The 23,602-nt window shown below is 41.1% G+C and overlaps 1 protein-coding gene across 2 annotated transcripts in view; it reads right to left on the bottom strand.

Annotated features, from left to right (window-relative positions):
• The window catches only part of LOC147304794 (low-density lipoprotein receptor-related protein 1-like), a 79,431-nt gene extending 59,862 nt beyond the window's left edge, over positions 1-19,569 (bottom strand). Inside the window, exons 1-2 of one of the 2 annotated variants that reach the window (XM_086278903.1) lie at positions 18,968-19,569; positions 8,143-8,289 (exon numbers count right to left, since the gene is read on the bottom strand). In XM_086278903.1, the coding sequence (XP_086135029.1) occupies positions 8,143-8,289; positions 18,968-19,040 (220 nt within the window). In that variant the 5' untranslated portion in view covers positions 19,041-19,569. The remainder of the gene's footprint in view (positions 1-8,142; positions 8,290-18,967) is intronic. The other variant, XM_086278904.1, reaches the window with a different exon arrangement.
• Between the last annotated feature and the right edge of the window lie 4,033 nt (positions 19,570-23,602).

The raw sequence follows: 23,602 nt of genomic DNA, 5'->3' as shown, positions 1-23,602 counted from the left end.
GAACCCAGGACTGTATAGGCGTTGGCTGAATAGCAGTGGTGTACACAGCTGACAGCCTTTCCAACAGTCCTCACCTGATTCATCATTTCAAGCGTTCACATATAAGAAGGCGAGGAGTTTCATGAAAAGCTTCCCGGCAGCGATTGTGAAAACAAAACAGGAACACAGAGAAACTTCTACGTTGAGCCCCAGGTCTTAGTTAATTTATTCATTGACTGCCAGGAGGTCGCACATAACAAAACAACTTTACCGTATCTCCGGCCTTACCTTGCATTTGATCCTGCAGTTTATATTCCACTTTATTCACATTCTCACAGCATCATTTATTTACTGCTCTCCACAGCAGCTATTTTCACGGTTATGCACATCACTGTGTCTTATGGTTGCCAACTTTCCATCAGTTTCAATCACAACACAGCTCAGAGCAAGGGACTGTTGATTGTTCTGTTTGCTTGTTGGTGAGGTCAAGCCCGACTTTTTTCTTTAAAAAAAAAAAAAAAAAAGAATATTAACCGACAATTTATTTGTCTGGATTAAGTCCCTCATGCTTTTGTTATCCCACATAACCACTCCCCCGCCAAAAAAACCCCATCTTTGCTGTCAACGTACAGAAAGAAATACCTCACTTAATTCTATGAGACCAGTTCTGCAGCTGTCATTTACATTTTATTAATTTTACTGACATTTTTACTCTTTAGCATTATTAAGCCACCTCACTCTGAGATTGCAGAGATTCTTTACTGAGGCAGAAAAAGGGAAAATTACAACTCCCACACCTATTAGCGAGCAGAATGAGGATCATTACATCGCTGCACTAAACATCAGGATCATTTAACAGTGATATAAGCATAACCTCACAGCGGCCTCCGGGATCTTTATTGTTAACTGTTCTCTGTGACTTACTTCTTTCATTCTCGACGTATCACATGTGAAAAAAATTATCTGAGATTCATCGTAAAACAAACTGAGTTGCAATGCCAAACTCGTTTAACTGTCACGGCATTTCTATTGCAGTGTGCAGTCTTTGCCAAGAGCACAGTGCACACTTTAGATAATGCATCACCTTCAAAAATAAGCACAGCTATCCCTTGTATGTCGTGGGTTCCACTAAGGTTTTACTGATGGACACCAGTGAAAGACGGTCTTTCCTAATGTGCGCTTCCCTCCTACACCTCAGGCTTCAGATCCAACCATCCCCCATCCTCAGTAGTTATGCAATTACCTTAAATTTAGATCCCCTGTCGATCTTTTGTTCTGCTCATAAAAGCCCGCGTTTCTTCCTGCTCTCTGGGTTCCATAGCAGCCCCTGACTGACTCCCATACAGTCTGCTGTCAGCTCGAATTAAAATGTCACGCAGGGTGACAGGCAGGCCTGCCCACTGATGGACTCTCCCCACTCTGGAGTCACACACTTTGCAGCGGCATACAAAATGAGCACATGACTATGGCAAACCCTACTGAGGAGAAATCCACTGGGAGCAGACGTGTGTGCTAGTTTTTACCCAATTGTAATGAAACAGTACAATAAATACAATGCCACAACTGAACTGTATTGTAGGTTTTGTGTATCTAATACCTCTGTCTTTCTCTGCATGGTACAATCAAGATACTGACAAGGATCGTGTGCAAATGACCCAAAATTCATGTTTGAGTATCATGCACACAGACATGACTACAAAAGGGTTCAGCAACGGTAAACTCATTAAATAGCAAAACATATTTGGAAAAAAACAGCACTTCTCTTCCAAAAGTTCCAATGAGCGTTAAAATGGATACACACTTTGCTTCAGTTTCACTATTTTGTTGGGAAAAGTACATTTATCCATTTCAAGCTAAACACAGACCAAGCACAGGATTTGCCTGCAGACAGAAGAAAATCATGTCAAACTAGTAGTTTGGAAAATGGTTGAAGTTTAGATTTTGTTATTCCTGCTATGGACACTTTAGCCCTATGAATATCCTAAATAAAATAATAATAATCAAACAACTAATCCACAGATTTAAAAACTATTTTAGCAGCCCTCCAAGCTTGTGTGGATTATTTCTCCAGGCTGAATTCTTCGAGTGAAGCAGCACATCGCATCTATTCACCTCCTTGTTTACCCAAATGTGCTGGCATAATTGATAGGTTGTTTCACTCAAACCATTACTGTATAAAAGCTGTTGCAAAAAAATATTTACAAAAAAGTCATCTCCGCAAGCAAAAGAGACTGCATAGGAACCATAACGAGTAAGGAACAGAGATGAATCTACTTAAGCCACCGGACAGGGAGGAAGACGGACAGACACGGGACAAAGAGAAAGATGTTGGGAAGGAGACAGGGTGTGTCGGAGACAGCAGAGAAAGGGAAGTGGTGTCTGCGTGGTGTGTGAAAGCCCTGCGATCGTGGTCTTTTGATAGGCTGGTGAAGCTGAGGAGGGCTCAGGGCTATAGACCAGAGGGATTTACAGGGCTTTTCTCCTTCCTCTGTGGAAGCAGTGTGTCAGCCACTGCCACTACAGACCCTCTTGCCCCTGCCTAGTGCCCCCTGTGACTACAGCTACATGACTGATTATAGGCCATGAAAGGATCCCCCCCAACCCCCCAAACATTACTGTAAAAGGCTGTTTCAACAGAAAGAGGATCAGAGCCTTAAAAAGACATTTCCATTTTCCTCCTCAGCCTAAACGCTAATCTGCTCATTTTCTCCTATACAAAGGCTTTTTCTGTAGGAATAGCTCCTTCTTCCCATGACTCCATGCCTGCATCCCATCCCACCATGACAGCGGCCGCCAAGACATGGTTGTCCTGGAGAGGCTGCTGATGCATGACAGGCAAGGGACCAGGCTGGCCAGCGTCCAGAGGGGGCGCAAGGGCAAGAGATGGACAGATAACCTTGTTGTGTGGCCTGCAGCCGCCTCAGGCAGCTGCGTGGAGATGATAGCTCAATCTCCCCATCAGACCTCCTCATTAGCTCGGCCCCAGGCCACAGCATGCACTGACATGGAGCACAGTGTTTGGGCTAGGAGGCAAGCTATATGCTGTGAGGTACTATGCGCTGTACAGCACTGTGCCACTACACCATTGCATCAAAGTCTCTGAAGGAGTTTCCAATATGTTCATTACAGCAAACTGTAATGGTGCAAACACCCAAGATGAAATAATATGATAATAAGCTGAAATAAACATTTCATAGAAAGCAGTGTGTGTTTTGTGGTCCAGATTTGGTCATAGTTTCATTAAATATCTTTAGCCTCTTTGGACAAGAGCCCCTCCGTTTCATTATGAAAGTGCATTCCAATGCATATCCCCTCAAAATTACTTTCCGCCATCAACAAGGAAAACAAATCAACGTGTGTGTCTGACTGCATCTACACAACATACTCGCCACATCAATAAGCCAATGGGGACAGTTATCATGCCAAACTGATAGTGTGAGTACAGGGAGTATCTTAATATTTACAAGAGCTAACTACTTTCAATTAAAAGGTCATTTTCTCCCCCCTGAATGGGACTTGATGATACCCTATGAGGAAAGAAAAGCTGTGTATTTGCATGACTGAGATGCAATTCAACCGCCTCTTTATAGTCATCCTGTGAACATTTTCATGTTAAATCAGAAGACTTAAAAAAACCAAACTACCAAATTAGAGGCAGACAATCGTTGAATCTGATGTTAAAAGGGATTCCTGCATGCAAAGTGCTTCTCGTGATTGAGAAAGTGCTCACATGCTAGACTTCTTTAAACATCTGTTCCCACTCTCTGGCTCAACCACACTGAATGTGGGTCATGCAAGAATCATAATTGCATACAGACTTGACATACAGAGAGGAGGAGTCTTTTTCCCTTCTTTTTAGAGCAAGTGCTTGTGACAAGGAAGCAAAGTAACTACACAGCACTTTTGATTTTACCAGCAGCATCCTCTATAAGCCCTAACCAGGACTGCTTGAAATGAAAGCTATAATTGTCATGTATAAAAAAAGATTAGTCAGTCAGTTATTGCTGTAAAATCTCAAGACCTCGGTGAAATGCTTTCCCCATCCCTCTAAAACTAAAAAAGAAAAGTGCCAAAAAAAGGCTGCTGTTGCTGTTGAACGGAACCAGCAGGAATACTAATGAATGTCAGTGACAGTGCGAGTAACGATGTCTCAAAGGATTTACTTTTGTTTGTGGTACTAACTAGTTATATAAACCTTTGTATTCTAAGAAATACCGCTTGTGTGGAAGTGTTTGCACAAGCATAAAGGTAAATTGGATGATTAATAAGCACAGCGTGATAGCAAGCTTTTATCCACATCTCTTTATCCCACACTGCATCAGTTCTATGCACTTAAAGGCCTGCATTGATATAACAGCCCAAACACCCGTCCCTGACCACTTTATATCTGCCAGATAGGGCCAATTCTGCAACGTTTTACAACTACCTATAGTAACATTTAAAAAGCAGCAGTCCTAAACAGAACACCATCGCCGAGACACACAGAGTACAAACTCCTGCCCCGAGGCCACATGTCAGGGACTTCCTGAGACCTAAGCCTGTATGTAATTGAGGTGAAATGGCCTGTCTGGACTGAACTGAAGCCACGCAGTGAGGAGGAACCAGTGCAGTCCTTGGGAGTGGCTAACAGGGTCACACTGACAGCCAGGAGTCTGTACAGGCAACCTCATGATGGATGTTTGAGAGGGAGGTGTACACTGGCCCATACACCGAAAGCCTGCGTAATTCCATGTGCAACCCCCTCCCACCCCGCCTCCAAAAACCACATGTTCATACATGGACCGCCTCACCACTCAGCTTCAATGCCCCTGCGATAAATAAGCCTTCAGACTAATAACGCTAACACACAATACTGACACCCCCACCTGGATCAAGCTAGCACCCCAGTCACAGCTAGCGCCTCATGCAGTGTTACTACCCTGCTACTGTGGGTGAAGCTCGTCTTTAGCTTCTCAACATAATTACAGCCTAGATGAGTGGCTTGGAAATGACAGGCAATTAGGCCTCCAGACAGTATGATACTGAGGCGCACCCTTACTTCCAGAAAGGATACTTGAGGTGTAGATGAAAGATCCAGACAAATACACACATTTACGACTTCCCCTCTCACACACTCTGATAACAAGTGAATTCATGATCACTGTAAGCAAAGCAGGTGTAATTTTCAGCAGAAACGACACATGCATCAGTCCAATTAGCTGGACCGGTGTCAAGAAACAAGCAAAAGGATGAGTAGAATAAACCAAGCAGATTCTTACTTGAACTTTTGAAAAGCTTCATATGTGGCTGCGTGCACTGCCTGCAGTGTCACTGTTTGATTTACAGGATGGACAGACTGTGGGGCAATCCCTTAGCGGGATAGAAGCACAGCCAAGGAGCAGATGATTAGAAAGCAAAGAAAAAGGGGAAGATTGGGAGGAAATGATTTTTTTTCTAAGCCGATATCCCTGTAAGTGTTCTCTGTAGACCAAGTGTGCAGATGGTAATTAACTTAAACGGTAGATAATGTCGTAATTATAGTAGCGTGCACCACTCTATTTCGCGTCAACATTAACACACAAAATTAGACTGTGGTTTGGAGGCATGTCGAAACGCAAGTCTAGAGAGAGGGGAACTTCTCGTAATTCTCTGCCATCAACATAAGTTTGAAAGTAAAAGTTAGACTGCTTTTGTAAACGTTGAAGCTGATAAAATAAAGCAGTGGATAAACACAGGATACAGTGAACTTTTCGACATAAAAACAGTGCACCTAAACAAAGCCTCTGCAGTTAATCCAGATTTTAGCCCTTTCACATGGATCATTGCCTTCCTTTTTATCTACCATTTCCATAACAGCTCAGTTGTGAGCAGCCTTGTTTACAGCCAGCTGCACAGATCATCCTATGATGCTTTCCAGTAGGGGAGTAACCAGACCGATGACCTGCAAACTGTTTCGCCCTGTGAATGGAAAAGCCAGGATAAAGGGAAAAAGACTTTTCCATTCCTCTGAGTCAGAGGAGGATTTTAAATAACCTTTAGAGCCATACTCTTTCAGAGTCTCTGACTCCATCTCTGCTGGCTCAGGCCCATTCGCTCTGTAGCTTTATCTGCAGCCCTCCATTCTAAACACTACTCAAATTTAATGGATGGCTCAACTAAAAGACTTTGGATAAAATCACAGTCTGGCCGCCTTTCTTTGTGATACTTAAAAAGGCGCCCGGCCTTTAATTTACTTATTAGACTGCAAACACAGAGCGGCACAGCGAGAACGTGCATTTACTGCAGTAACATGTTTATTAAGGATGCTTTAAAAAAAACAAATACGAGTAAAGAAGCGCCTTAACTAAAAGATAAAACGAGAGGCAGCGTAGAGCCCATGGGAAGCGGGTAATTGAGCAGAACATATCTTGATGTTCTGGTGAAACCCTGCTCTCCATCTCTCCCTGCAGAAGATGAATCACACCATTGTTTGTGTCACCAAAATTACATAAGAGCTTTGCAGACCTCACTCAGTTCAATTGCATGGTAGAAAAGGGCAGAAATTGAATAACTGCATCTTGCTAGAATGAATTAGGTGGACCACACACGTTTTGTTTTTCCAAAACGCCTTTAAAAAGAAAAAAGTAAAGTCCTTAGCTAAACTAATAAAGAAAGAGTTTGGCTGTTAGCAGTAAATTATCACGGTAAAATGTGCATGACTCTTTAAATATGGGGTCGTGACAGATGAAGTAGATAAGAGAATCCTTTCTTTTTAGTTTGAATGAGACACAGATCATCTCTTCTTTCTTTCTACTTTATAGGAAAGGAAAATGAGACTTTCTCCATTTCAGCACTTTTACATATAGGAGATCACAGCATCCTATGAGTAGTGGTGCGTTACTGCTGGGCTATATTACATCCACAGTAACTAGGACCGTTAACGCTGTGAGTCACTGCCTTGCCTTTGCATGCCAGTATACGGTGAGAATCCTATGAGAGATGTAAGGTGTGGCACAATAATATTATCATTAGCGTCTCCATATAAACAGCAGGAAGGCTTTTACCAGAGAGAGTTTATGGATGGAGAAGCTGTTAGATGTGAGTGGTTGGGACAAGAGTCTTTGGGACAGATCCCGCAAGAGTCCAGACAAGAGCAGACACATCCCTGAAGATTCAGACTAAACAAGGCCACATTAGAAGAGCCATAATTCAGCCGAGCAGCATTCTTTGCAGAAAGAGACAAACCTGCCTCCTTATTCAGTCCTAAATTTAACTGTCTGAACATTGCACTGCTTTGTCTTCAAAGCCATTTAAGGCTAGTCATTTTGATGTCTTACATCATATGCAGAAAATACACCGTGATGCATGGGCTATAAAAAAGGTCACTTTTTTCTCCAAAAGGCTCCTCATTTTGATTACAGTGCACCGGCCAAAGCAGGAAAGTACCAGTAATATGGCTGCAGGGTAAGGTTGGGTGATACGTAAGAATTTTCCAATCAACAATTGTCAGTCCAATAAACTGATGATAGGCGATATATTTACGCATGCACAGGCTTTTTGATGGGCGTAGCAATGTAATCATGCACGGACTGATTTGCGTGCTTAGAACACAAAAGAAGTCCAAACACGGACAACCTAATTGGCTTGGTGGAAAATGCATGAAAAACGTTTCCCATTGATGTCACACATGGCACGGAAATGTTGGCTGGAAGAGACATTTTGATTTTTAACTTATTTGTTGTTTGGTTGAGTGTGTAAGACAGACAAATACTGGAACAGCCTGTAAACACGGTTATACTGGAAAAAATAAGCAAGTTTCTATTTGTTTCCTTCCCCACCGTTGTGTTTTTTTTTATATTTAAATAAAATGTTTTTGGTTTTTTTCTGAAAACAGGCGACTGTCGTCCTTTCTTTCTGTTATGAGTTTGAGTAAATGAATCGCTGCTGCACTCTCAGGAGGGTGCATTTGCTCGCAGCTGTGGAGAGCGCCGTTAAAACAGCGCTATTATTTATTTCTGTTGACTGCTTCTGTTAGCTTCAACCAACATTATAAGCAAACTTACTCATGGGCAAATAAATAAATCGCCCTTGTAAAAACGATCGATAGCCTCAGCCCATCGTCGATAGTCAATATATTTGTCCAATCGCCCAACCTTACTGCAGGTGACACACAGGTTTTGGTAGCCGTTCGTGTAGAATATTTACAGATATCTGGAGATTCATCTGAGCCATCTGGACAGTCCTTCTCCCCATCACAGCGCCAGCCTTTGGAGATACAGGTCACCTGGTCCTTACATACAAACTGTTTAGAGCTGCAAGTCTTGGGCTGCTCGTCTGCTTTGGAGCTGGGAGCTGAAAAAGAAAAGCAGGAAAGAAAGGTGATGGTCATAGAATCATAAAATTTAGAGAAAAAAATCACATTAAAAATGAATGAAATTCTAATACTGGTAGAATAGAATAGAATAGAATAGAATAGAATAGAATAGACCTTTAATTGTCCCACAAGGGGACATTTGGTTGTAACAGCAGCCAAAAAGACAAATATACAAACAAACACTACACAGGACACAGAACAGAAACATACACAATTTTTCTTACATATTTGCATTAAGGACAATGGTTACTATATACAGAGAGTACTGTACAGTTAGTAAATTAAATAAAAATAACTACAGGTAAGAGGCAAACCAGGTTGTAGTCCGAATCGGTTGATTAAATTATTGCAGTTACAGCGCAGATGTAAACATCTATGTTTGTTGGGAGCAGTTCTGATTGTACAGTCTGACAGCTGCAGGGAGGAAGGACCTGCGGAAACGCTCCTTCATGCATCTAGGATGCAGCAGCCTGTCACTGAAGGAGCTCAGACTAACTTTATTTTTATAATGGATAAAAGCAGAAAAAAAACACACTCTCCTCCATACAGACTCTAATTTCCAAATTCAAACCGCATAGATCCTAACAACATGAAAAAGTTACAACTGTGCTTTTTGTGTTCAAAGTTTAAAAAGAAAAGAAAAGAAAAGGCATTCAGAAAAAAAGCTCCACAACCAACAACGTTTCTGTGTTTGTTTGCTGTTTCTCCCTTTTCTTCCGCAATAGAGGAAACAGCATGCTACTATTTTTAAATTACTATTGAAGCTGTGTTTTGTTTTGTTTTAAATTCTCACTATACAGGCTCTTTCATGTGTCGTGGCTCAAGCACAACTGGGCCACGACACATGGGTCCCCTGGGTCGCTGCCTGACCCATGGGAAACTGCAGAACACGGTAGTCCTGGGCAGCAAGTCAGCAGAGATTGCTGAGGCGTACCACACAGGCTAGCCACACCACAGCAATGCTCCTGACACATCAGCAGTCTGACAGTGCTGACATGTTTGAATTTACAAAAACCCATGTCACACAGAGCTCTACCTACAGCAAGAGGCTTGAAAACATATTTTAGTGGCATCAAGCCTCAGGAACAATTTTGATATTATATTTGGTCCTCGCTCTTCCCCAACTTAAAAGAGAAAAATAATAACTTTGCTCGGAGTGCGGGAAAGGGTTTTTTTTTTATTTTGTACTAAACAAAAACATTTAGGTTAAATATATCACACACTATCAGTGGGATTCTCTTCACCTGGCAGTGAACAGTACAGCATAGGTAACCTAACCAAAGACAGACAGAAGGGGGTGGGGGCACCTAAGGCTTCCTAATTTCAGACACCCCTGCTACTAGTAACAGCACAAGTCCCCACCAGGGTTTAGTTTTTGTAATTTAGCTCATTTAAGCTTATAGTACTAAACTCAGTTTTCATCATTATTCTTAAATATATTAGTTAACCTTGAGAAAGCTGAAATTGTGCAAACATTTCCTCTCAGCATACAGAAGAGTGAAAATGGGCAGCTAGAAAAGCACAAAGCAATTGCTTTCTTTTATGCGAGTGGTCAAAAAAAAAGAGAGAGACTACAATGGTTGTTGTTACTGTACTGTTGTGCAGCAATGCTCTGGGAAGGACAGCACCAACAGTCTCATTGTGATTCTCTGCAGTGACTGAGCCCTCGCTCACCCTGGATGACTTGCCTCCCTATGTACTTGGCAGGCAGGGAGGTGTTTGGGGTGAGTGGTGGAGGGGTGTACCGCAAGCGGGCCAGGATGTGACTGAAATCACAAGAGAGCGCGGAGCTAGTGTATCATTGCAATCACGTCTCTTTTGACTGTCAGACTAAAGGCTTTGGAACTGGACTTTTCTTTCTCTCCATCGGACAATGTATAAGTAAAGCAATAAGACTTCTGAGTGTCATGTTTTTGTACTACAATAAGAATCTAAAGGGCTGCAGGGATCAAACTGCAGCACTCCCATTATACAGCAACACCTTGATACTCAAGGAGATAAAGAGAGATAAAGAGAGAGTGCTAGATTTTAAAATGCAGAGCTACAGCCTTGAGTTTTTTTCTCTTCTCTCTTCTTAAACAAAGGCTGGAGGAAAGCTTAAAAACAGTTTCAAGTGGTGCAGAAGAAGAAGACTTAAATGTAGCTTTAAGACATCATACTCCAGAATCTGTTAAATGTCACAAGGCTCCGATAGGAGGCTAAATCTGAGATACTGTAAGAGTGAGAAAGGGAAGCAGTATAAGAATGGACAGAGACCATGAGAGATGGAAGCTAGCCATGGCCTGAGGCCAGCCTGTTACTTTTGCTTTCTTTCAGCCTACTGATGCCCCGATGCATTCTGGATGGCGAAAAACACACATTAGCCTGTGCTCATATGTCTTGATTTACTCTATCTAGAGAGCCAACACCCCAAAAATAGCGTCACTGGTTGAGCTGAGCTGAAATGAATTGAAGTATTGAAACCTCCTCTAAGTTTAGATGCTGTGTGAAGCAGCTAAGCTGATCCAGTTATTGCCTGTGAGTTGACATGAAACTGGAAATAAAATTCTGTGGGATCTAATTTTATCATCCCTTTACACACCAGCATGAAATGACCGCAGAGGGGAGAACCTCCGAGTCTAATTGGAGGTTGTGGCTGAGGAGGGGTTGGAGAAGGAGAGGAAGACTGGCAACCCTCCCCTTCAGCAGTGCTTTTTCAAAGCCCACTGAAATATCTCAAACAGAGATGTGAATTGTTAATTCAGGCTTCAAAGTCATTGTTTTTTTCCACAGCTAATGCCAGTTTTGGGGATGGGTGGGTAGGTGAGGGTCCAAATTAAACTGGGCTGTTAAAGTACTAGTACTCACATGAAAAAAAGTCATGTGTACACCTTTTATTTAGGCTCCTGAATCAATGAATATACTCTACTTTCATGAGCTTGTACAAGGCTGGTGTTCAACAGAGTTCCCTCCCGATAATGCCATTCCAACTAAAGCTTTTCCTGGCAGAGCTTAACAGCAACTTCATAAAACCTCTGTGACTAAATACTAGAAAATTCAACAGCATCGAATATATTGCAACCACAAAACAAGAGGAATATCACATTTTAGAAAGAAACAACAACAACAACTCCTTCTGGTTTTCACAACTTTAAAAAAGATCAGGTATGACAACCACATCCTTCCACGCTAAAGATAATTTGAGAAAAAAAAACATCCTGTGGGTATCTGCTGAAGCAAAAACTCGTCTAATTAGAGAGAAACATGAGAAAAATAACCTTCAGAGCCTAACGTGAAATCCTCAAGAGTTTAGAACTTCATACCATTGCTCAGTTTTTGCAACTTTGGAAACTCTACAGGAAAACAAGCTTCTGCAGACAAATTACATTGTGTGCAAAAATATTTATCGGCTGTTATTTAAAGCATTTTTAAAAAAAAGAAGAAAAAAAAACCTTCCACATAAACAAAGTCTATTATTTAATTATAGTTCAGTTCTGTTGCACTGACGATGTATTTTACTGAAGAAATCTTTGTAGAAAGAAAGATATTAAAAGCTTTCCATGTGAACATAAGGCTAGAAGTGAAGGCCAATATGCTACCAAAGTGTCTTTAATATGCATCCAATAGAAACAGGATTAGTTTTTTTTTTCTTTAAAAAAACAAACAAACAACAATTTAAACCTCTTAGGCGGTGAAGGAGAACTGTACGGACACTAAATGAAGATCTTGGTTGAAATATTAGAAATTAGAGACCAATTCTACCTTGATATTTGTGATGTTGTGTGCTATGCAATTTTACTTACCAATAAAAAACAAACAAACAACAACATTCAAGAGTTTTCTTCTGGTTAATAGTCAATGAAAACTAACTGTGCAACTGAGCAAATACCACAAATTTCATTTTTCTTCATTGATATAATTTAACTGCACCTTCCTTCCTTGGTGCTGTGAGGAAAGACCAAAGGACTAAGCATGACTGTCTGACACAAAATCCTCCACACTGTTGTCACTAAAGGTTTTTGAACAAATGCTGTGTTGACACCCACAAAATGCTCTAAATCACTGAGCTACTTCCTCCTATGTGGATGCTCAGGCTCCATTTGGCTGACTGGGTTTGACTTCTAGCACACCATCACTTGTATGAGGCCACACTGTACTTCCTTATGCTGAGCAGCTAAAGCTCTGCACTGTCTAAACAGGACACACTGACTTGCCCCCAAGCACTGTACATAGGAAAAAGCATTAGATACGAGCGAATGAGCAAATACCTGAATGTATACAGAGCCTGGCTCTTCTAGAAACATCCCTCCCGAGTGCCTTACAAGAATATAGTATTTTCACTCCTTTTTTGTTTTGCTTTTTATAAAGATGAAATATACGTGTTGCTTTGTTTTTATCCAATCCAAAAACTTTAAGGTTGAGAGAAAGTTCGCTGGGTGGAACAGGATGTAGTGGTGAGTAAATGGTGCTGTGGCACCAATTCAGCTGCCAAGTGATGGAGGCCTCCAGACACTATCACCAGCTGGGGCACCACACTGACCCAATTTCGTCCCTCCCAATCTGTCTGACTCAATATGGCCATCCGTGCTGTACAGATCAACTCCAGATCCATGTAGCACATTCCAGCACCTTCTAATTGGTTTCATATGTATAGCTTTGCCTCAAAAAGACAATCAGTTACAGATGAACAGCTAGACTTTAAAGGAGCCTTACAGTTTTCATTTTGAATTCCAGAGAAAAACTGGTTGTTTCTCTTTGCTAGCCTGTTAGCAAAGGGTTAAAAAAGTTCAGTTTGACTGCTGTGTACCAGAAGCTCGGCATAGTTAAAACAGTATATCACCGCTATACGGACTGTCCTATATAGGCACAAAAAACAAACAGCTTGATATATTAAAAGGCACTTTTGTTTCACAAGCATGCATCTAAAACTGAGCACATCCCAGAGTTCAACCCGATCAATGCCCTTGTGGAATATTTTGAGGCTGAGCAATAGAGCATGGATTTTATTGTGAAAAAATAAATGGGCCTCTGGGTCTCAGTTGGGCTACTAGGTGTGATGACAGTGACATGAGAAAGTGGGAATGAAACCAGGGCTGTTCCTCATCACCCATCACTTCGGCCCTTCCCGCTCCTTCTATGTGGCGCACAAACCTTTCAGAGCAGCTTAGAGAGAAAAAAAACACACAACAACAAAAACCTCCAAAACACACACAACCCAACTACAGGCTGTAATTAGAGCCTTGAAGTCACATTTAAAGCGAGTTTTCTGTGCTTCGTTTAGCAGAAAGTCAAAGCAAGAATCCCTGCATTATGTGTAAAAAATGAAAATCAAGTAGCCAATGTTTTTTGTATTCCATTAATTATTCAGATGGAAGAGAGCATTTTCTTCTAACCAAAATCAGTGCACTTTCAGTGAGAAGAGGGTGGAAAATAAAGTACAGCCTCATATGTATAGAACAGAACAACACAACGGTGATAAACACAATCTGACCTAAGGCCCTTCACAGGCCACTGAAGCAGCAACAACTTGGCTTTGTGCTGAAGCACTTAAACTAGCTCACAGTGAATTTGTATCCACTGGCTATTCAAAATCTAAACCACACCAGGCATTTCACTGAGGCTAAACATGCACGAACAGCAGAAGCCTGAGTCAGAGTTAGCCTCTCTCTAGCGCCTAAGAGGCTTGTTGTTGTGCCACTGCACAACAAAAGTCTACAGCTTTGACCTCACATGTAACCCGATGAGGCTCTGCAGGTTTTCAAAAGCCTGCGCAGTAAAATGCAATGCAGTAGAAGACATGCATTGACTTAATTTGATTGATGGATATAAAAGAAAATGTAAGTAGGCTCAGAGTCTGCCGAACGAAAGCTCTTCTAAACCCTGTAGTCTCTGCAGAACACGGCTCCGTGAAGCCACAGAGGAAAAGTCAACCCAGATTCAGCAGTTATGAAAACAGAATCTGCGAGCTAGAAATTAATGCTGGACCACATAAATCGAGGCATTCGCTGCAAGTCAGATGCTTGCAAATCCTGAAAGGTAGGAATAAGGAACCAATTCACTATGGCCACAAACAAGAGGGCTGACATGAGTTGGAAGATGATTGTTTCTTTGATTTAATGTGACTGGATTGCTATGAATCCCTCATTAGACTAAAGGAGGCAGGAGGGGGGATGTTACTGGCTCAATAAATGCCTGGAATGAGTCACAAACAATACACAAATGAGTTGTCATCCACTTCACATCTCAACAGATGACCTCTTTGTTAGTGGTGAAATCATCAATCCGGGCTGTGAAATCCCAACTTTTTTTGTGTGTTTTCACAAAATGTTCTCAAGATGTTAAAACACAGCTGGTACCTCAGCACCAGCATCGATTAGTTAAAGCTAATGAACAGTTGTCTCTTGTAAATAAAAGTTTCAATTATAAATTTCCTTCAGAATAACAGGAGGACACAGCTTTTTAATTTTTTTAACTTGTCATAAAAAGCTATGGATCGCTGCAAAAACAGTTAAAGTCAAATACTACACTTAGCGTTCAGTCGTCGAAGTATTCTCTGAATAAACTGCAACAGGTTAAAAGAGTTACACAAGAGTTCAGCAAGACCACCGCTAATTATTTTTTCCTACAACATCATGAGAAGTGCTTGTACTTTTGCCCTTCCTGATGCAATCCTAAAGGGATTTGTGACACTTTTTGGCATTGAACCGGGAACTCTTGTAAGATCAATGTGTAATGGCAGGGATAGCTCAGTAGGTAAAGTGGTCGCCCCATGATCGGAAGGTCGGCGGTTCGAATCCACTTAACGGCTACCCTGAGGTACCCCTGAGCAAGGTACCGTCCCTACACACTGCTCCCCGGGCGCCTGCTTAGTGGGCTGCCCACTGCTTCACTGAGTGAATGGGTCAAATGCAGAGAAAAACAAGTAATTTCCCCATGGGGATCAATAAAGTATCCATTATTATTATTATTATTAAAACACCATACTATGGAACTAGCAGTAGATGTGCCTTTGCCATCTCAACACCTTCCAGTGGAAAAAACCACTGAGACTAAAGTAAACAAGTTTAATAAATTGCAGCAAGCCATGAAATTGGGACGCTATCTTCATGTATAAAGATCCGCTCCTCTTCCCAGGTGTGAAAGCAGCCGAGTGTCTCTGCGATCGATCGGATCTCTAGTCAAGCGCAAAGACAGTAACGCTGCCAACGTCTTAGCGTGCATGCCAACAATACTGACACACAAATCGGAAGTCTCTAAAAAAAACAAAAAAACAAAAGCTGACAAGCTAGGTGTTCAGCTTGTAGGATCAGTAGTCTCACAGCTGTGCCAGATGTAAACCAAAGTTTTAATCTTTTGCAGTTTTGTTCATGTTCTGCAGCTTTAAAAAATATGACATTTCTAAGAGTTATCATAGTAACACTGGACGGGAACCGAAAGCAAATTAAAACACGTTGTCTGAGTCAATTGTCGCAAAAAACCCCAAAACAAAACAAAGCAAAAAAACCAGTATATCTTACAGATCTTAATTACCACAAACCCACACTTCCTATTTGGCTAAAAAAGCCAATCCGGTTCTTTTTGTGGTTTTAGAAGCCGAACAGAATAAACAGTGATGTAACTTGTAGAAAACACCAATTACAGCACATCCCTGCTATTCAAAGTCAACAAACACTGTGGTCTGACTCCTTCGATATGTGGCCAATAACAGTGAAGACAGTTGTGTTAATCTCATTTTACCTTCCAGTCACAGTTGACTGTGATGCAGCGCAGGAAGTGGGAGGATAAAAGTGGATCTTCACACCGACAACAATCAGGAACACCGCTTTCAGCTATCATCATTTCGCAAATATTTGTTGCTCAAACCAGAAGAACAAGAATGCAAAACCTCCTGCACATAAGCTTTACATTAAATTTCACATAGAAATCAAAGAATGTATACAGTCTGGACATCTGGCTTTATTTTACTCCTACTTTTTACTTTTCTTTTTTTTTTTTTTTATTCTCTTTGACAAGACTCTGAATGGCAGGAAATCTTTCTGGGGGATATCTACAGCAGATGGGTTTGCAGTCAACAGTCATTCTCAGGTGTACAAAGTTACAAAACCCACTCCCCAGTGACCTCCACTCAAAGGAGCTGAAGAGAGCAATCCAAGTTCTATTATCTGTTGAATTTGTACGAAGGACGCCAAATTTTTCCAGCAGATGTTTCCAGTGACAGCTCAGAGGAAAAGGTCTCGTTACGAGGGTCAGGCAAACTCACTCTAGACTCCTCAGGAATTCAACCCCTTCTGCCTCTGACCCACATTTAAACATTTCTCAATATCTTTGGCCTCACAGGAGTGTTGCTGTAAGGATACTCTATAATTGGTTCAAAATATCTAAGGTTTTATTTAACGTTGTATCATTTAGCATGATGAAATCTGTTATTTTGAAACATAAAAACCCTTAAAAAAAGGAATCAGATAATGAAGTAATATCCTGTTTAATTCTAAACTACATTTACTGTAATGTCAATTACAGCTGACATGATTAGCCAATTCTCTCCCAATTAATCAGTTAGGTTTGCCACATATATTCCTGATTCATCACTTAGACTATTAAAAGGTCAGAAGATTGTTAAAAATTCTTAACACGATTTGGCAACTTTAGCTGGCTTATTTTAGATTTTTTAAAAACCACACTGATAAACAGCCCAAGAAAACCATCGATTAAAAACCTGGAGCTTCAATTTTCTTCTTCTTCTCACATCTCAACTTTCTTTTACACAAAACACAAAGCGTATGACGTTCCATCTTCTCAAATGTTAGAATTTGCTGCTTTTTTTTTGCTTGTTTGCTCTGACTGAAACAGCAATGGGGTTTAGGCCTGAGACATGGACTAAACAAGCCATTTGAATGGGACATTCTGGGCTCTATAAATTGTGTAAGAGACTTCTTCTTCTTCTTCTTTTTTTAAATGCCAGATCACTAATGAAAATATCCATTTGTTACAGCCATAGCGATCACACAGTTGGAGCACGCATCAATTCAAATTCAGCCTGTATCTCCTCACACTCTCCAACAAACTCGTGGATTCATTAGAAGATCAGTAACAAAGGGATCTGTCCAGATGATTAATTGTTCATGTTTCCCCACTCACTATAAGAAAAAGGATTGAAAACTTTGCCTTAGGGCTCCCCCCCTCCCCTTGGCCCAACACAGTTCCTCAGCTAAATCAACTGCTAATAATGACATAAGACACATATAGCTCCATGGTTTCCATCCCTGATTCCCTGTGATGTAACTTTTGTGCTAACTTCAGACTATCACATTTTTCATTGTTATGTGACTCTTGGTGAAGTTTTTTTCTTTTTCCCTTTTTTTTTTTTTTTGCTACACCCTCCCAGCTCTTCAGCAACAACACCCCTCCTCCTTAGTCACATTTAAGTTGGATTAATGGTCTCCTCCCTGTGTCCAGATGTTACATAGTGATGGAGGAGGGGGAAGAGGAGCTTGCCCCCTCCTGTAACCTCAGCTATGCCTTTCCCTCTGGACAGCCTCCCTCAAAAAAATCTGATGAAACTTATATAAGAACTCCAAACAATGAGCGGACCTCTGTAGCATTAACAGATGTTAATGCCTTACTTCACTCTCGGGCACTCAAGTAAGCTTACGCTAGAGAAATAAACAGGCCAGAGGCGGATGATGGCACCACCTGTGAATGAGTTTTATATTATATGAGTGTAGTTTCAATATATAATATGAAAAGAAAGAAGAAATCTGAAAATACTTAAGAAAAAAGGGAAAGCTGTCAGCTCAACAGGTCTGCAATGCATTCTCACAAGAGCATTGGCGCATTTGATAGCTCATTATTGCCATCAGGGAAAAATGTGGGGAGTAGTAGGGGAGCTGAGACTTAACAGGATAAATGCACGTTTTGTTCGTTTCACTATCACTCAGGACCTGGCTGTCACAAACACTGTGATTTCCAGGCATCTCCAAACGCTACACGTCGGGGCAAGCCGCGCCATTAAGCAAGCAGACACAACTGTTGTTTGCGTTTGTGGCAAGTACCTGAAAACAAACATGTAAACTGACCTAAACGATGCCTCCGCACAGGTTTGATACTGAAGTCGTGCTGTACCGATTTCGTGAATTGAAGAAAAAACCCAGCCGACTTGGTTTGAATGGAAAACCGTAAGATGTAATATATATCTTTTATTTCTCTTTTTTTATTAAATGCAAGGTGGATTTGGGCATTCTGACACAGCCAGTGAGAAATCCCGTCTTCAGTGAGAAAATAGGTCGCTCGTGCCAGTGTTGTGATAGCCTTTTACCTGCTTCATATTCTAGCATGACTAACCTGACTGTCTCCTATCCTTACAGGGAGGCCCATTCTGTCTGCTCAGACAGGGGCTCTGCTTTAAAAAACGCAGCCAGATTTTAGGCCAAAAACAACCACAGCACCGCTTTATCCGTGCGCTACTTTCTCTCGTTTAAAGGCTTCCCAAAAACGATCGATCTCCCCCTCCTCCGAGGAGCCACACTGTGTTATTATCACGGCAACCTATTCATGGTGTTCGCTCCAACTCTGGTGAACGCAGGCCTGTGCGCAGATGCTTTGCAGACGGGAGGAAAAAAAGTGCTCATGCTTTTCTCGAGTATCACAATGCAAGATTAACACAACAGGCTTTCTTACCTACGGTCGCACCGTTAGGAGATGCGATCTCCAAGCAGAGTATAAATCCCAAGTAAAACAACCTCATCGCCATCTCCTGATGAACTGCCCGATGGCACTGCTGGTTAGAAAGGAATAGATGAAAAAGTTGGCCGGATTTCTAAAACCAAGCAGCCACCTCATCCGAACCCTCTCAGTGGTCCGGGTGAGATTGTCCGGCACGCTGGCCGCTTCGAGACGGGCTTCTGCAATAAAGGGAGACTTGCTACAGCCCGATGAGGCTATAGGCAATGCTGCAGCACAGTCATGTATATTTCTAATTGATTATCGGCATTCAAACATGATGCACAGTGTACCCTCTGTCTCCCTGTGCTTGCTGGGGTCTCTGTTTCACCACACCATGCCACCAGAATCGTCCGCTGGTATAGAATAAGCTCGGCAGCCGCCGACTCCGTTCAGCTCATTCCGTGCTAAACTTAAAAAAAAGAAAAGAAAAAAAAAAGAAAAATTAAATGGTAAAAATCTTTTTTCCCGACTAAGCGCCAACGTCTCCCTGTGCTTGTGGCAGCATGAGTGGATGGTCAGCCTCTCAAGCCCCAGCACTGTGGATGAGTCCGTGACGTAACGACTGACTCCTCTAAAAAAAAAAGGATAACTAAGAGGGAAACGACCCATCTGCGCATGCCCCAACACGACTCTTTTTTTTTTTTCCCCCCTCCTGTTTCATGGGCTTTTTCATCAACCGTGGAGGTGGGATAGAGAGGTGGAGCTGCAGCTGTCCTACTGATAAAGCCATGTTGGCTCAATTTTCTTTCTCCAAAAAGTTAGAGTAACGCAGTAAGTTCTGTTTTGGTTTTTTAGAAAAACAGCAAGCTGTTTTAAAACGTGCTGAACGCAACGTCTGGGTTAAAGTATACCCCCCTCCCCAAATAACTTAAAGGTAATTAACTTTAAACAGGTAGAAGAAATAATTAAGAGTGAAATAAAACCTTGCCTTTAAATGTAAACGCGGTTTTCTCGTCATTATCCCAGTATCACATTTTTATTTAGGTTACACGTCAAAGGCGTGAAGTCTGAGTGCAATAAATCGTGTAGCCTGAGGGGGTGGGGGAGACGTCAACCTCTGGTTTCGTTACTAAATCATGCCCCCTGGTGGCACGTAAAAATGACAACTCGATGCGATTGTTATGAAATACGTGTGTGGGGGGGGTTCAGTATTTATATGTGTATGTGATATGTTTTACCAAAGTTAACAATTAAATTGCATTTAAAAACTTATATGTAGATATATATATCACCATTTTACTCAAAGAGCAATGAGACTAAACGCATTTCCAAAAACATACAGACTGTTTTTTTTTTTTTTTTTGTTCTTTGGGTTGTTTGTCTGTTTTTAAACAGAGCTTTTTTTTTCTTTTTAATTATTTCAATTTGTGAAAAGACCGGATAGGTTCATTAACCATCCAAACCTACAGGGGGCACTAGAAACTTAGATTTCGAGAGAGGCATGCAGACTAACTCAGTTCACTAACAAAGCAAAATAGAGTCTAGCAGTTTATTGCAATGGTTGGTAAATTTTACCTGATAGAACATCTGAGAAATGTCCGATTAAAGAACCGCTTGTTTAAAAAGAGAATAAAATGCCTCTGAATGCGAAAAATGCTCATAAATGACTCTTTCTCTAAGTGTATGGTGGGTAATGCAGTGGATGTCTCCCACTCAGTCAGTCATGGGTACTAAAAACAACAGCTGTGCATTTCGCTGCCCAAACTGACGGTCATTTTGCTGCCACCAGTGTTAAGAATAGGAATTTCTTTTCAGGGGTGTTCAGCTTACAGATGTTTACCCAAAGCCCGAATCACACGAGAGAATGTCAAGTATGCAGAGAATCTGTGAAAAACATGCTTGAAAATTCTGGATGTCTGTTTAAAGCAAGCATATTTAATTTGAGTTCAAGCATGAAACTTGAATATAAATAAAAAGAAGGTTTGCAAGGAAATGCTGTGGTGGTAACTTAACTGTTTTGCAGCCACGCATTGCATGCATTTCAGTAATGCTCCCTTGAAGCTTTTCTGGAAAACATATTTACTGCCAGCAAATTTGTCTGCTTTTTTTTTTTTAAAAACTTGCTGTACATCCTGTCTGTCAGTGCACTCAATTACCGCAAACCCTTGTGTCACCTCCACCTTTTGTGAAAGGTTTGTGCATTGTCATTTAAAAAAAGACAGACGCCAGCATGTTGTGTGGGAGACAGGTTGAAAGAGTGCCAGCATAAACACTCCCAGACCACATGTTCTCCCAGGGCAGAAGGGCTGGCTTCTCTCCAGGCACATCTGCACACAATCCCTCAGCTCTCAGCGAGTGAGCCAAGGAGACAGAGCGGGGCAAAGGAGGGAAAGGAGAAGGGAGAGAGAAAAGCATTCCCAGACAGGGAGAACCTATCTGTTATGTGAAAAGTACCATGGTGTCAGTGATGAAAGTGATGACATCTGACTTAAAGAAACAAACAAAACAAAAAAGACAAAGAGAGCGAGAGAAATGATGAAATTTAAAATACAGACAGACAAAAATTTACTCAGTTTGAAAAAGAAGTAAAGTTTTGTGACTGAGGACTCACCACCATCATTGCAAATCTGTACATCTGTATCACACCGTTAGTTTACATGCCAAGGTCTGCTTGGCTGCAGTCATTACTTGTATCCTTGAGAGAAGATGGATTGCTGCATAGACAAAGCTGCTGACTCTCACTTAGCCACAGTCTACGTTTTTTTAATGTATGCATGCCTTATGGCTGCAGATGCATGTGATTTTCCACACATTTTTACCCCGATGTACATATTTTTTTTAAACACACACGCATCCCACTTCCTATTAAGCTTTCCTCAAGGTTTTTCTTGTTTTCTGCCCTTTGGTTTACTGGCAGAATGTGGCGCTGTGCTTTTCTTCTTCTTCGTCTTCTTTTTTTGTTGTTGCTAAAAGGTAATTACTGAGCAAGCAATGCTGACAACACCTGAGGAATGCAAAGCATGCAGCACTGGGCTGTGTTCTAACCACCCACCAACCTCTCCCCACTCACCACACCTCGCTTCTCCCCATCTGTGACCCTCCCCCATTGCAGCCAACTAGCAACTACTTTCACAGGGATCGTAGATGCAGATGTTATACGCAGCACTGACGTGATTCTACCAGGAAATATGAATCAACAATAGGTTACTGCAGATTAAACTTCTTCATTAAAAAAATCAATGAAATTATGATTTTTTTTCTCTTAGTGTGGAGGAAAATCCTATCCAAAAAAACCCTTCCTCTTTCCCAACAGGCCCTTTTATTCCCGTTACTGGTGAATTTGCAGTGTGTGTTGGCTAGCTCGGGCACACTGCTGACTGAGTCACTCCCCAAACTGTCCTTGAGCTCTGTGGAACTCACAGCCCATCTGGCTGAGTACTTGCACAGATACACACACATCAAAACATTGCATAGATTTAAGCAGGGGAAGTAAATGACTATGGGTGACCCAGTTGTGGTCTGAAACTGGTCCAGTCGAAAAAGAATCAATATCTGGCTGGAGAGAATGATGCCATACATAGAATAATGTTATTTTGTCAACCAATGCATCAAGTTTTGACATTGCACGCGTGCACATACTTGGGAGACAGCGATAGAGGGTGGAGAGAGACACAGAGATTATGAATTCAGCTGAGCCTCTCCCGTCTGTCTGACTAGACCATCATGATGAAATCTGGATGAAATCCCTTGTGCATGTAGATCAACCTAAGTTTACGGGCTCGGTCTGAATTTTACAGTCAGAGATGTAATATTCACATACGACAGTTAGGTAAGAAACAATGTAGCTGATGTTGCGTATGTTTTCTGCAAACATGAGGATTAATCAGAGTACACAAGAAAAGGCTCGGGGGTAAAAAGATTTATATGGCAAGCAGCTCGTGTTAATAAAAACAGTTATCGTGCATTGTGAAAATATATTAATAGAAGGGTGGGAGCTCATTTTCATTTTACTTAGAAAATCTTGACATCATTTTCTATTTATTTTTAATACATAAGTATGGAAACAATTAGTAGTTCCAGTTGTCCAACAAGTTTTTAATGACAATAACCTATCATTAGATCATTCCCGTTAAACACACACACACACACACACACACACACACACACACACACACACACACACACACACACACACACACTATTTAATGACTACATTTCCCCTTTTGACACAAAAGTTGGCATAGCAACATTTTCTAATCTCAATAATCAATATTAGCCCTCCTCTCCTCTGTTGAGGGATCCCTCTGTGACTACAGTTGCATATAAATTTTGCAAATAATTTAGACATCATCTTGCCTATTTCATCTATTTTTAAATTTTTTTTAAATAAGATTTGATTTAATGAAAAAATGATTTAAGAATTGTAACCAATTGCAACCAATAGTAACCAGTTTGAACATGGTTAAAAGACTGTAAAAATCTACATATAGACAGAATGATGCAATGATGTGAAAATCATTTAACCACCATATTTAATAATAATTAAAAAAAAGTATTAAGACAAAATATTACAATACTGCTGATATTTATTATTTCAAGAACAACATCAACACTTTAGATGTCAGCCTCATGTTTAAAAAAAATTAAGAT

The sequence above is a fragment of the Aulonocara sp. 'chitande type north' Nkhata Bay genome, linkage group LG20 (genome assembly GCF_057382095.1).
Source record: "Aulonocara sp. 'chitande type north' Nkhata Bay isolate Kocher_YH1m ecotype deep benthic linkage group LG20, A_spYH_male_GT1.1, whole genome shotgun sequence".
In the NCBI taxonomy this organism is placed as follows: Eukaryota; Metazoa; Chordata; class Actinopteri; order Cichliformes; family Cichlidae; genus Aulonocara; species Aulonocara sp. 'chitande type north' Nkhata Bay.
Note: the sequence above shows the minus strand (reverse complement) of the source record. Positions and strands in the feature narration are given on the sequence as shown.